The sequence below is a fragment of the Solea solea genome, chromosome 21, assembly GCF_958295425.1.
Source record: "Solea solea chromosome 21, fSolSol10.1, whole genome shotgun sequence".
Classification (NCBI taxonomy): Eukaryota; Metazoa; Chordata; class Actinopteri; order Pleuronectiformes; family Soleidae; genus Solea; species Solea solea.
The window spans coordinates 11,275,312-11,290,904 of NC_081154.1; the positions used below are offsets into that span (position 1 = coordinate 11,275,312).

Sequence of the window (15,593 nt, forward strand, 5' to 3'; positions counted from 1 at the left end):
TATATATTATAAATATTTATAAACAACAACAATTATTTATTGTAAATAATTATTTTTTGTCTTGTATAGAATTAGTATACAAACATAGCTGTTTACGTTTAGGTATTTGATTTTATATGAAATACAAATAATTGCTTATATTTGTGTAGTACTGAGTTGGATATGGGGTACTGTTTGTAAGAAGGTAAAACTTTTCCTGCTCATTTTCAAATGTGTGATATGTTGTATGTATGTATTTAATTTGTGTTGCTTGTGTAGGGTTTTTGTGTTGCTTTTTGTTATCAGACCAGTATAATAGTCATTCATTCATTCATTGTCTGCCGCTTTATCCTCCGCATGAGGGTTGCAGGGAGCTGGAGCCTCTCAACTATCCCAATCCCAGACATAGGAAGGTAACCATAGCCAGTCCATCGCAGGGCCAACACACAGTCGAACAACCATTCACTCTCACATTCACAAAAGTTTTTCACACCTAAAACTTCTACATTTTTTGGACTGTGGAAGGAAACTGGAGTACTCAGAGAAAACCCACGCAGACACAAGGAGAACATGCAAATTCCACAAAGAAAGGCCCTTCGTCAGACTGGGCTGCGAACCTCGACCTTCTTGCTGTGAGGCAACAGTACTAGCCACTAATCTGCCGTGAATCCCACCAGAATAAAATAACAATATAATATTGTCTGTGCGTAATAGGTGGTGTAGATATTTTTTAACGTCCACCATTAAAAAGAAGAAAAACATAAGACTTAAGATTTGCATTTTTCAGAAGTGATTGGGTATCTACTACAAAGTGAATTCCAATAGATAAACTAAATGCAACAACACCTAAGACTATTACACTTGAGGCTTTAATTTAATTTAACTCATTCATTTTCATTCTTTTCCACTGAAACAAATTTGTCTTACATCTTCCAACGTTTCCCAGAGACTGGAAACAATTAGGATTAGTTGCTGCCTCCAATCATATATTCAAATAATAATAATTATGTGATAAAGAGGGAGACATTTAAATTGGCCCAACTGCGGCACCACATAGAAACCAGCTCATGCCAATGTGTGCAGATTTGTCTATATTTTTATGGTGCAAATATGAAGTCATAAGACTTACAGGGATCAGTGATCTTAAATAAATAAATAAATAATTAAAATGTACTATTCATCACAAATGTGGCATGACTCTGATCAGGGTACGATAAGTCACTTTTTTTTGAAAACCAGAAGTAAAGCTGATGCTGATTGCTCAGAAATATGTCTCCTGGAAGGCCACTGTGGTACAGCTCCTTCGAGTAGTCTCTTGAAAGCTGGTACACTATATAGACAGTAAACGAAGAGAAATTCCTAAAATATCTCGGCTACAGCTCCCTGTCAGCGATCTGAGATTGGGGTGCTGTGGGTAGATGAAGACAAATATGTGTGTTCTGGCTACTGTCCAGCCCGGCTGAGCTGGGGGTCAAAGAGGGAATGGTGCTGGTGGTTATTTCTGGAGCGTATATCAGCAAGCATCCTCTCCTGTAGAGCGTGCATGAGAGTGACATGGCAAGTGTTGAATACAAGGGAGGATATACACACACATACACACACACTTTTGCCCCTTCTCACCCTCCTGAGTGCCCACCCTCCAACACAGCTGAAAGCCAGATGAAAGCCAGCCACCCCCTGTCTGCTCATGGGTGGAGTGATTCTCTGTGGCCACAGACAGAAGCCTCACTGACACTTGCTGGGTTCGACGAACTCAGAGCAACATATACGCACACTCTCATCCACACAGCGGGCTGTGAGCTGGGATGGTAGCGGAGGAGATAGTGGTCTCCCTTACAGGAGGAGCCCCCTGGGGCTTCAGGCTGCAGGGAGGAGCAGAGCAGCAAAAACCTCTACAGGTGGCTAAGGTAAAGTGAAGCCTATACAGTATTTGTGTTCGGTGTGTGTGTGTGTGTGGGCGCGCATGCAGGCGCGTGAGTGTGCATACAGTACGCTGCGGGTGAGACTTCCTGCCAAGGTGGTAACATGAGGAGATGGGTCTCATAGAGACTGCAGCTGTTAATTGAGGTCTGCGGCCTTGATGGTCAGTTTTGTGGTTTGCTGTTGGTAATGCCAGCTTTTTATTAGAAATGCTATAAATGTATTTATTCAGTCAGGATAAAAGTAGAATATAAAAGTTACATTGATTGCAACAAGAACTTAAATTTGTAGTAACCGGATGTACAAGATGTGTAGAAGGTAACATAGATAAATACTAGGTGTAGTTGTCTAACTTCTCTATTAACTATTATATTAACTAGTTTTAGAAAAAGATGAATGAGCATCACCGGACTGCAGAAGGATTAGATTGGACAATTAGTTCTACAAGTGTCTTCACTTATCACTCATGTGTTGAATGCAGCTGTACTTTGAGGAAAACAAATCTGATAAGTTGGCCACATTTGCAGTTCAATTTTACCCACACAGTTCAGTGTGTACTACACATTACTGCATTCTGATGGTAAACATGCAGTCAAACGGAGGTTTCTTTGAGAAAGGTAAATGCACATTACTTGTATTACACTGATGTGGTGTTCACAAACACACAAGGTTTCTCATCGTCACATAGCCTATGTGCACCAGACATAAAATGCGACAACTTAAAGCCCATTTCATGCCGTTTGGATTCTCCCAAATCTTTTTTATGTCTGTGTTTATATTTGTTGACAGACATGGATGTTGTCTCTAATAAGAAAAGCTATTCTGGAGAGGAGGAATGTGACCTCGCTCACACGGACTGTTAAACGTTGGCCGGGCCACTCATAAGCTGTCATAACCACTGATTCAAAATGGGGGCTCAGTGGCTTTGACCAAAAAAAAAAAAACCTTTCTTTATTCTTTATCCAGGATTTAGAAGAAGATAAGGTCATTGTTAATGCGACCTGATAAGAGTGTGTGCTTTCTGTTGACAGTGTATGTTGTTGTGTATTACAGGTTGTTTGTGTGTGTGTGTGTGTGCATACCTCAGATAAGCCTTGTCTAGAATGGAGTGCAAAGCAGAGGATCAGAATAGCTCATTTAAAAGGACCTGGAAGCTGAGCATGGAAAAAGGCCACACACACACACACTCACACACACACATCCCGGTCCATTAAAATCTTTTAACCTAACATATAATAACCTAAATTCAGCGAGTATCATTATTCTCATTAGACTGGCTCCTGTCTTTCTTCATCAGTCTAGGAATGTGTTTTATTTTGGGTATGCGGTGAACATATGGTGAATAACATTCATACCTCTCGGCCAGACTGGTGATGCAGCTGTTCGACGCCCCTCTTTCATGATGTTCACTTGTGTTCCATGTGTACGTGTGTGTTGGCACGTAAACATTGTCCTTGTATGTGTCGGTGGAATGAAATGTTTCGGTTCGAGAGACACTGATAAGGCAATATAGTGTATTGCAGTTTGTTAAGTAGGTGCTGGTACACACTCAACATTTTTACCGTCATCAGCAGCGATAAGTGTAAGGAGACAGAGGGGAGGGCCTTATCGTCTTCTTTTAGAGGGTCTCACCTTCCCTTCCATCAACCCCCCCCCCCCCAAACACCCGACATGCTTCCTGAAAGATCCTGTGACATCATCTCTCAGCGACCTCCTGCAGCAGCTGCATGACTTCATTAGTTATTCTGATGCAGTGATTTATGAGATGCCAGCTGCTGAAAACTGTTAAGATGCAGAGCCTTACAGGTCATTCAGTGGGAAAAGAGGCCCTCGCTGACGTCACACCTGTGGGACTTTCACAAGAGGTTTACAGAATAGCCTAATGTCAAATATTTAACATCACAGTACAGTACTTACAGTAGCAAAAATCTGAATTTAAGTTTCCAAAAATGTAAGGCTGTGTGGGTGTGGTTTCCCTCAACTTAAAAATGTACTTTATGTGTCCTCTGATATCCATAATGGTGTCATATACTTGAGTATAAGACACCATGGTGTGGCCCAAAAGGTTGAGAACAAACTAAATAGCAGACAATAAGTGTATTTACTTTGCTGGTATTTATCTCTGTGTTATTAAACTCTTTCCTCTCTGCAGGTACGCAGACGTAGCAAAGCCTGCAGAGCTGGACTGAAGGAGCACGATGAGCTGGTTGCCATTGGCGACCAAATGTGTGCAGAGCTCAGCCATGCTCAGGCCATGAGTCTTGTAGATTCACAGAGTGCTACACTCAGCCTGAGGGTTAAAAGGTCAGAGCACTGACACCCACACATTCTCTCAAAGTTTTATGAAGCCGTTGTTTGACATAAACTGTATGTGTGTTACCAGGTCTGGATTTCACTCCTCATCTGGTCGCTCTGCATCGCCTCGCTCCCCCATGAGGGTTTTGTCTCCCCCTGCTGCCCCGTTAGCCTCCCACCAGCCTCCCCTGCTCTCCCCTCCTGGCATACCAAAGGGCATAACTTCACCACCAGACAGCGAGGCCTACTACGGGGAAACAGACAGCGACGCAGACACACAGGCACTCCCTCACCGACGCCCGCGCCGCACACCTCCTCATGCGCGCTCACCTGCTCGCTATGACAACCAAGAGGAGGAGGAGGCCTCAGAGATGAGCGGGTGAGACATGAAGACCTAATACTTTTCTTTCCCCTCAAAAGCTGAAACGAGGAGCAGTATTTTGTCAACATCCAACTGTCAAACCTTTGAAATCCATGCTCTTCATGTTGAGGGGATTGATTTCTCTGTGCACCACATGTTTGATATGGTTTTACATTATGTTCTCCACATGTTTTGTTGTTTTTAATACTTCTTAAATCTTAAATTAATCCTTGATTAGTCCCACAGGGGAAATTCCTTCTCTGCATTTAACCCATCCTCTACTAGAAACCTTTCTAGAATTAGGGGCAGTGGGCAGCCACTGAGCAGCGCCCCGGGAGCAATGGGGGTGCTGCTCAGCACTTTCACATGATAAAAATGACTCACTATGCCGTGTTCTCTCATCGCTCTAAGGTACGAGAGCGCCACAGATGCAGGTGTTTCCATGCAGGGGCAGTGGGATGGTCAGTGTCTTCCCGGCGTCCCTCGCAGAGAGCTGATCTATCAGCCTCTCCAGACAGAGTGGGCCACACCAGCACACACTCCACACACTCTGACCCCTCACACACCAGACCAGGGGCTGGTGGAAGCAGAGGGAGAGGTTGACAGTGGCTTCCAGGAGGCGGGCGGCTGCGTTGGTCTCACCTGCTCGCCACTGGTGTCTCCTGAACGGGCGAAAGAGGCGATGATGTTGGGCTCCAGCAAACAACTGGTGCCCATGGTAGGACCACAGCAGACACCTGTCAGTGACGAACTCTCCACCACCTACAAGGAGAAAGCACGACAAGCCAGTGAGTATATCATCATTAAACTGCAGTACACCAATATTACAAGTAAAGGAACTTATAAAATAGATTTTAATGGTTGATAAAGAATGATTTTCAGATTGACTTAGTAGTTGAATAATCCAAACATCTATTAAGTTGAAGAATGTGAACATATCTGCTGAACAAATATGGTAAAATATCTAGTTTCTCATGCTAATGCAGCAGTTTCTTCTAGACTCACATGATCTCTCTAAAGGTTTTCCCTGCAGTTAAACTCAAAACTGTAGCTAGATCACCCCCTAGTGGTAGGTTTTCCTATAACTGGAGCATCCTGTTACATTTATTGGCTGGTGGTGATTGAGTGAGATATACCAGATATATCCCACTCCCCTCTCACTTTTCTGTCCCTTGAAACAGCAAGTGCATCTCCTCTGTCAGTATTCTGGGCACTGGCTGTATTTGTAGGCATCGGTGCCTCTGATTGACAGATTGGACATGATTCTGATTTAAGAGTGGCGATGTGTAAATTGTGGGACATGTGTGATTGCGGAGAGTTTTGTATTCATCATTAAATTTTGCTGACTCAAAGTTTAAGTCAGTACAAGCAACATGCTAGATTTGTAAAGATTTACAGATTTTAATACATATGCATTTTGGGGCTTTTGACGGAATAATTATTCTCATCACTTGTTGGTCTGAGACATGGTGATGGAACGTTTTCAATACTTTCCAGTTGCCGACCGAACAAAAACTAAACGTTTTTTTGGAAATCAAATTGTCTAAGGAAAATGTTTTACATGTGTTGTTGTGGAGATTTTGACCAATGATGAAGTGATGAGTTAAGTTGAAAGGCTTGATTGACACATATAGGCGTCCTCTCTCGTTCTGCCAGCGAAACCTAGAGTTAGGGTATACGACTGCCTTGCTTAGAGGCTACAGGTCAAGATGTCGGCGCCTTCCTCTGCTGACACCTAGAGTCAACCTTGGGAGGACTGCATTCCACTGTGTTATCAGCCGATTTAGGAGCAACAATGATACCAGAGAGAATTTATGGGAACCAAGGTTGCACAGCAGAGTCCTTATTGTAAGAATATGTAATTTGTGAGTTACAGCTGGTCTCTAATGAGGTTTTAGGTTTCTATCTAGGAATGTATACGTTGTTAATCTAAAGAAGGCCAAATAATAGAGTTTTCCCTTACAATCCCCTCCCTTTTATTGAATTCTACAATCAATAAACACGGTGAAACACGTAACTCAGGTGGATCACTCGCAGGAAGTGAAAATAGATGCCCTAAGATGTTCTTCAACAAAAAACACATACACACAATCCAATCAAACAAGGATACAATCATATAAAAGTGATTCAAAACAACCATAATTAACAATAAATCATACACAACATCACGCAATTTTTATTCATAATCTTCTCTACCATATGAGTCATGAATTCCACACCAACAAGAGACAAACTCTTTTCTCACACCTGTGACATCACAGCATCACAGGAGTTCACAGCGGAAGTCACGAATCACATGACACAGAAGCCAAAAACCTTCCTCAAAAGGCAAAAGGAGGATTAAAAAGACACCAGCACTGGCTACACTGTTCTACAATGGCCAATGATTTGCACAACGTACCATTGGAGCCATAAGGGAAAAATATTATTATTATTAATAATAATAATAATAATAATAATAATAATAATAATAATAATTATTATTATTATTATTATTATTATCATTATTTATTATTTATAAACGTTTATCATTTATTTAGCCTTTATTTAATCTGGTTTGTCCCACTCAGATCAACAATCTATTTACAGGGGAGACCTGTCTGAGACCGCCGCAGCACAGTTGCAGTGAAAATCTGAATTCATAGATACACAAAAATAAAACTTGCTCGTATAAAACATTTGCACTCAGACATCCTGCACTCCAAAATCTTTTATAGTTGAAGGTCAGACTGTAAATTATTCCAGGTATCAGGTGCGTAAGTTTTCTTTCCCCAGTTCAGCTCGGACTTCAGGAACAATAAATAACAATATATTATATGTTGTATATTTGAGTTTGATGAGGACACTGATATGACAACTACAACAACTACAGTAAATGTGAAGCCTAAAACTAAACAAAGCCATATAGTTTATACTCTTTGATTAGAGGATATGTCCCACCACAAAAAATATAAAAAAATATCAATGTCAATATCAAGCTCTTACCAAAGAAAGAAATGTTAACCAGTAAGGTAGTGATGATCAGAGCTGATCCAACGATCAGCTGTGATCGACTGAGCCATGACTTCATATGAGTGACTGCAGCAGTAGTGGTGATAAATAAGAAGCTGGAGGCCTCAAAGACTTTTGCACGGGCTTTACTATAGGATGAACGATGACAGATGTTTCCAGGGAACTGCCCTTTCTCGTGTTACAAACACACATTGGCCGCCAGGGCTTTGGATATTTGATTTTAAACTCTGTTGCTGTTGTGCTGTGAGTCCTTGTGCACAAGCGGTCGTTAGGTAAGACGTGTCAGCAGCATCAACTAAGAGTTACGACCGCGCTACGTCTGCAAACTATTGTTGGCTTTATGAACTCATACACAAGCGAACACACACACACACACACATACACTGAGTGGCACTGCTGTTCAAATACCTTGGTGATGAGGGGTCTTCCTGTCCTTGTGTGTGTGTGTGTGCGGAGACAGAGATTGGACAGGTGTTTGATGCCTGTCAGACAGACAGGAATAGTGGGTTGACATCATGTGTTGATTTAAGCTGCTGGACAGAGACAAAGGTCTTTACATGGACTCTGACTCCAGAGGGGAGCTGGAAGACACAGATCGCAGAGTTTCCGTGGCTCCAAGCAGAGCTGAACGCTGCAAGGGTGTGTGTGGGAGGGTCTGAGGGAGGTAAAGGCAACACACACACACACACACGCGCACACACACACACTTGTGAAATGAGGGACCTCACATCGCTTTCAGGTGCAGATGTAGGTGGACACACAGTACCACACACTGTGTACGCAGGTAAGATATCACACGGATTCACTCACATTAAAGGTGATTTTTTTTTGACAAATGACCTTATTTTTATGCTGTGTCAGCATCATATAATGTTGAACATCATCACCTGTCACTTTTGTACTCTTTACTGCACTTAACTGACTTTCTGTGATTGTGTATCTCATTTTGTCGTTTCAAAATTGGAATAGAAATTGCATAAGTTGATGTGTCCCCGTCCTAATTTGCTTTAAATGCATGTATAAAACAGTAATATATTTATTAATATATATTTATTTTATGAACATATACATATATATATATCTGTATATGATGTTTATTTTTAACCACGGCTTTCAGGATGCTAATGTTGGTCTGTTGGTGCATCACCTTTAGTCCAGACTGAAATATCTCACCGGCTATTAGATGGATTAGGGTGCATTTTTTTTGTCGGGCCCCAGAGGATAAACGATGACTGTGGTGATCTGTGGACTTTTCCTTCACTTTGTTTTGTATTGATCGTGAACATGACAGTGACACGGCAGCTTTTTGATGGAGCGCCATGACGTTTGCCACATACTGTACGTTCACGTCCCCCTCACCATGAATTATAATAATATGTTTGGTGGCTCCTGAAGTAAATACCCACAATTCTATTCTCTGTTTATGCCAACATGGCTGAACATCCAAATTCTAAAAAAAACTAAGCCCCTTTATATCAAGTCAACATTGTAACTGGGATTATTATTTTGTTATGTCTTGGTAAATTTGACAGCATCAGACTACAGCTATGTTCATGTGAGGTGAGCCAAGATACTACAGAGACGCAAATAGCATCGGACTAAGCGGAAATGCACACACACACATACACACGCGCAGTGACTGTGACAGCAGGAATTCTTTGTTCTAAATCCACAACACACACTCCCGTCTGTCACTGCTAATCCTCACTGCATCTCCTCACTGTGATAATACTGTATAAATCAACCACTGCTCACAGTTTTGTTGCCATTGTTTGCCGCATTCATCAAAAAACCCATTACTGTATATTTGTTTTCTGTCTCTCTCCACACATTAAATTTGGTCTCTCTGTCTTTCCTCTTCTTGTCTTTGCAGAGTTGCAGCGTGGGGAGAGTTTTGTGGAGAAACAGGTGAAAGAAGCTCGTACTAAATGCCGCTCTATTGCGTCCCTGCTGACTGACGCTCCCAACCCCAATTCAAAAGGGGTGCTTATGTTCAAGAAACGCCGGCAGAGGGCCAAGAGGTACACACTGACCTGCTTTGGTAAAGCTGAGGGAGACACAGGAGGGGACACAGAAGGGGAGACAGGAGGAGAGACTGAGGAAGAAGGAGGGAGTTCCATCCTAAGTGGCTCAGAAGTTGACGAGGAGGGATTCTCAACGTCCTTTGACCCGACGTGGGACTCTGGTTATCTGGATCTGCTGGACAGGAAAAGCTCAGCCTGTCCCTCAACTACACCAACCACTCCAACAACACCAAAAACCAATTTCAGCCCAGGGCTGGACATCTCTGCCTATCAGACTCCAGGACTTGTGAGCCTGGACGATCAAAGCCCAGGTTTGGAGGGTTCAGGGCTTGAAAACTCAGTTCATCAGAGTTCAAGGTTGGGGAGCAGCTTTGCAAAGCAGTCAGTCAGCAACCACCCTGCACACATGTCTCCTTCAGCTGTGGCCCTGACCAACGGTGGGTCTTTAGCTGTTAGTCGGGCTAGTGTCATTCTGAGCCCCCCCTCTCAGACATCCCTACCAAGTCAAAATGGGCAACATGAAAATCCTAATTTTGATCCAAGCTCAATCACTGACTCCGACCATCTCCTGAATGCTAACTTCAGTCCTAATCTAGGTGTTCTTAACCGCACTGCCCGCCCCTTCACCCCTGGCCCTACTCCTTCTCGAGCATCTGTAACCTCTGTGATGTTTCGCCCTCCCCAACCCAAACCCACAAACAGTCCTGTGGCAGCCATCTCCATGGTGACTCTATCACCTACTCACCATTCATCAGGGCCTGATGGGAGGAGAGCCGTGTCTAGCACCTCTCTGTACATCCCTCCAAGAAATAACAACAGTAACGCTCATCCCTCTGTTAACGCCACCTCCTCAGCTCTCTCGCCTCCTTCCTCACTTTTCTCCCCCCCCTTAGTAAATCCACACACTTTTTCTCCTCAGCCTGCAGTACACGCTTCCCCCTACAACTCTTTGTCTCCATCTGTAGCTCAAAGCACCCCAGTGGGTCCATCACTTGCTCAACCCTTCTCCCTTCCATCTCCCCAGGTTTTTCCCTCTCCTCCTGCTCCTACATACCCACCTCTCTCCACATGCATTTCTCCTCCAGCCATCTCCCCATTATATCACCCTGATCCTTCTCAGGTTTCTTCAAATACCCAGGCCACCCATCATTCTCCTCCCATTCAGTCCTTTCCACCTGCATCTGCCCAACCTTATATGAACATGACAGGTGCAGCGACTCCCGCATCCCATGCTACCATGGCAACTGCATCTCCTCCAGAGGCTCCCGCCACTGATTCACTTGAAACACGCGAGCAGCGCATCTCCGTTCCTGCTACTCGCACTGGAATCCTGCACAATGCCCGCCGCTGTAGCAACAAGAAGCCGATGTTTTGTGCAGTCCAGAACAAAGATGTTTCTCCAAACCCTGATTTGTTGTCGATGGTCCAGAATATGGATGACCACTTTGTGAAAGCCCCGTGTGCTGAATCTGGAGTTGCACCCAGTGGGGAGACTGGGCACGAGTCAGGTCCTGAGGAGGACTGGCTGAGACTGGGGGCAGAGGCTTGCAACTTCATGCAGGCTCAACGAGGACCCAGACCGCCCCCCGTGGCCCCAAAACCGCAAGCCCCTCAGGTGCCACAATTAGCAGGGAAGGGAGGTCAGCTGTTTGCCCGCAGACAAAACAGAATGGATCGGTATGTGGTAGAGCGATCTCCCTCTGTTGCTGCAAAACCTTACTCTCCCACCCAAACGAGGGAGCCCTCACCCACGCCCTCTCTCCCTGCCACCTGGAAGTATTCATCCAACATCCGTGCTCCACCTCCCATCAACTACAACCCCCTCCTCTCCCCCTCCTGCCCACCAAAGGCCCAGAAGAAGCCCGAGGTGAAAAAGAGTGGGCCAGCTAGATCTAAAGGGCAGAAAGCCGGCATCAAGCCAGTCGACATCATGAGTCATCAGCCCTACCAGCTCAATTCCTCCCTGTTCAACTATGGGGGTGGGGTTCCACAGGTCACCTCCACTTATCAGCAACAGCAGAGAGGAGTGACAAGTGCTCCTCAGAAAACAGCAAGAGTGTACGAAGTCAAGCGTTTCTCCACGCCTCCTCCGACAGCAACAGGGCCCGCCCTCAAAGTGATTGTCCCTCGATCTGCTACGACACTCGGTGAACCGATGTGGCGCTCTGATGTGACATCTCCTCCACCCATATTTGGACCTGCCTCTGCCTCCTATCAGCCTCAACCCCAATCTTACCAACCTCAGTGGACCACCACCCCTCTGTCTCCCACACTGCCTCCAGCTCCTACCATCCCGCTCCCTCAGCTCCCCACATTCTCCTCTTCTGTTAAAAACCCAGTCCAGTCCCATAATTTCTCTCCCCCTCAGCCCTCCAGCACTGTGCAGGCCAACAGGGAATTTAAGAGTGCCCCAGATCTAAGCCCACTGGCTCCAACTGGTGCCTCTCAGCTGGCACTCGCCAGCGCTCAGCTGACCAGGGTACCAAGGCCCAGGTTCAGCACTTCCAACCTCGGTCTTCAGCCTTGCGTCTGGCGCCCCGGATCCACTATGCACTGACCTGATTCTGATCTAGACATAAGAAACCAGGGCTCTATGGGAACAGGGAGCCATTTTAAGAAACATTAAAAATAAATGTGTTTTTAGTATTGCAAAGTTTTAATCAGAGCTGCAGCTATGGGTTTTATCAGCCACCTTGTATCGCTAAGTCTCTTTGGATCGGACACACATGTAGCACATTTTGTCACTAACAATTATACTGCTATGCCTTTATCTCATACATTTAGTCACATTTAAAGGGAACACTATTTTGCAAAGGAAATGTGGTGTGTAAACTAAGGAATGGTTAAAGATCCAAAGCAGACTGATGGGACGGGAAGAGATGAAAAATGAAGTTTTGTAAACGGATTTAAGGAATGAAGTTTAAACCTGAATAAAGAAGAACAGGGCATGTGACAAGACAAGACTGTTGGAAGAGAGACGAAGTTGAGAATGTGAAAAGACAATGATGAAGTGACGATGTCTGATGAGAGACATCCTATCCTCCGGTATGTGTTCTAACAACATCATACAGGAAAAAGTAAAGCACTAACAAATATAATGAGACTAATTCCCCGTCTGTAATGTATTTTTTTCAGTATATATTTGATGACTGAGTGTCTTTTTTTAGTTGCACTCTGCAGCAGTGTATGCTTTGTTTTTCTGTAGTTGGTTTGTTTTTTCCGTGGCGAGGAGCACAGCTGTCACAGAGAAGGGAAAAGCCTTTTTACAGTAGATGTGATTTCTGATGTGCTGATATGGAACAAGGACGGTGTAATGTGTCTGTTTAGCTGTGATTCTTTTACACAGACATGCGGCTGAATAAAAATAGACATGACTCACCTCAGCTGTCACTCTGTCTCTGCCTCTGCAATCCATGTCACAGTCACCGGCTCCCACACCAGGCCCAATTTATACTCCTCTCATCAGTTTATCTCCTCCAGGCTTTTACTGACTGAGTGTAATTGTTCTGCTGGGATTTGGACAGCTTGGAGATCAAATATTCAATCTTTAAAAGAGGCATTATTGGGATAAAAAATAAAATAAAATGTTTTTTTAAACTTTCACCACATGGAGGCACTGTAGGATTTGCTGTCCATGTGTTAAAAGTCTCCTCCCATGTCTTTTTAGTGATTTAACAGTTGGTAAAATGTCAGGAACATTTAACCTAACAGTAATGCACAGCTGCCACAAAAACATTGATAGTTCTCATTTTACATGCCATATAAAAGGTAACTGTAAACACACAACGTGTTTGGTATTTCAGCTCAGTAGGAGGAGATCAGATAAAATCATTTGCTAATTCATATTTTAGTTTCAATAGCTGATCAACACAGGATGTGTAGGATCACTGGTCTATATGTTTCAAAGCTGTTGAATGACAGCCACCTAACGGCCTTTGGCACAGTGAAACCCAACCATGGCTACAGAAAGGGATCTAACCTATGACCCCTGACTGGGATCAGGTGACCGATGAGGCCAACTTGAGCAGCTAACTTTAGCCCTGTTCAGTTCTCACTTGTAAACTTAGCTGCTGCTGTAGTGGAAGGCACAACACACACACACACACACACACACACACACAGACACACACAGAGGGGGAAAAATCCCTTCAATGTGCTGCACATTTAATTTCCTACAATCTAGGTCACAGGATTGTAGAAACAAACATAAAAGCTGTAACTGGACTTAATGACTCGGCCACATTAATACATTGACTCTGCAATTCTCCGTTTCTCTCTCCCCTTGTTTTTGATCATTCCTCTCTAAATCACACACACACACTCACACACACACACACACACAGCCCATTTTACCAATTTTCAGAGCCGTTAATCCCCAGCTATTTGGCCCAGTGCTAAGTTCTTAAATCTGATGGCTTTTTACAATGAGATTGTGAGGAAAATGAAAGCCCTCCCCTCTTACATCTCATCTCTGTCCCTCAATGACAAAGATGATCTTTCGTCACAATGTGTGTGTGTGCGTGTGTGTGGGTCAACAGAGCTGAATCGATGGGGTCAAGTGTCAGGGTTTAGGTGTAGGTCAGGTCACATACAAATGATGTTCTCTTTTTTTAGTAATTTAATAATTTCCTGGTTATTGATTTGGAGAAGAAGTGAGAGCTGTTTAATTGTGTTCTAATTCATTGTCAGTCCATCTGTTACTTGGAAGTAACAGCTCAATAGTAACCCCACATTGAGTTGGACTCCCCTGGCCTTTCTCCTTGGCTCACCATGACGCGATTTTGACAGAAAGCACAAGATAGATTGCCACAGCATTTGGTGCATCTATGTCTTCTTCAACATTAAACATTGCTCTGTCCAGCAATTCATTTTATAAGCATGATGTGACAAACTGTGTGATAGAGCGGTGTAACTGCAGCCAGACAGAAAGCTGTTCTTCAGACCTGAAGGGAGGAAAAAAAACAAGAGCAGGACCATGGATGTCCTTACACGGAGACAAAACAACGATGAAATGAATCGTCAACAAAAGTAAAACAAGCTCTCTGAGTTTTCGGCATCTTAAATGTGAATATTTTCTGGTTTCTTTGCTCCAAATAACAAAGAAATCTTCAGAGCTGTTTAATTTTAAAATACATTTTATGGACCAAACTACAAATCGCTTAATCAAGAAAGTCATCCGCAGATTCATCAGTTATGTAAAGAACTGTTGGTTGGGCTGTAGCTGAAAATATTGAAATAACAAAAGACATAAAGCTCAATCTAATGAGACATTCATGTAACTGCAATCACAGGACTTGGACTTTTGGACAAACCTTCAAGATATTTTAAGCAATAAAGACAAAAAGTACCTAAATGTTTGTGTTTAGTAGTGTTTATTGTATTACTGTAACCCCATAGGTTGGTCATAAGAATGGATTTCTCTAAGATAAATCACTGTTCTATAATGAGCCAGTGTATTTGACACCTTCATAACTGTTTTTCTTTCCAGGTCAATCAAAATTTCACATGGACAGCACCTTGACCCTTAAGACACAGAGCATTTCGGCTGTTTGAACATACAGTATATACAGAGTCTATAAGAATGTGCAATATAGAGTGTCTTTTTTTCATTTTCACCAACTATACTGAGGAAAAAAAAGTAAGCCTAATGTTTAAAAATTTAATTGAATTTGTGAAATTTGTGAAATCTGGAAATACGTCACGGTTCAAGGTTCACTTCACAAAATGCGATATAAAATGGATCAGAACATTGTCTCCACAACACTCAATACAAACACATTTAAAGCCTGAATATGTAATGCTGTGTGACCACTAAGGGTTAAATTAAACAATTCATATCAATGAATGATCAATTTTTTTCTTCTGAATTTAAATAAATACTTAGGCATTTGAATCAGGAAAGCTGATGAATTTTGTTTGTTATTGTCATCAATCTTCACACACCACACCCACCTCCAACTTTAACCCCTTCTCATTTCACCTCACCTCACCACCCCTCACTG

General features: G+C 43.2%; 1 protein-coding gene across 1 annotated transcript; it reads left to right on the forward strand.

Moving 5' to 3' along the window:
• The first annotated feature begins 1,675 nt into the window (after window positions 1-1,675).
• On the forward strand, window positions 1,676-12,529 carry LOC131448837 (synaptopodin 2-like protein). The gene is made up of 5 exons (XM_058621627.1): window positions 1,676-1,886; window positions 4,052-4,203; window positions 4,283-4,573; window positions 4,967-5,343; window positions 9,441-12,529. The coding sequence occupies exons 1-5, from the start codon at window positions 1,785-1,787 to the stop codon at window positions 12,146-12,148; spliced, it is 3,630 nt and encodes a 1,209-aa protein (XP_058477610.1). The 5' UTR covers window positions 1,676-1,784; the 3' UTR covers window positions 12,149-12,529.
• Window positions 12,530-15,593: the final 3,064 nt, after the last annotated feature.

Coding starts and splice junctions, on each gene's coding strand:
- LOC131448837 (XM_058621627.1), top strand. CDS start 1,785: ATGGTAGCGGAGGAGATAGTGGTCTCCCTTACAGGAGGAGCCCCCTGG. Junction 1,887..4,051: donor AACCTCTACAGGTGGCTAAG/GTAAAGTGAAGC, acceptor TCCTCTCTGCAG/GTACGCAGACGTAGCAAAGC. Junction 4,574..4,966: donor GAGGCCTCAGAGATGAGCGG/GTGAGACATGAA, acceptor CATCGCTCTAAG/GTACGAGAGCGCCACAGATG.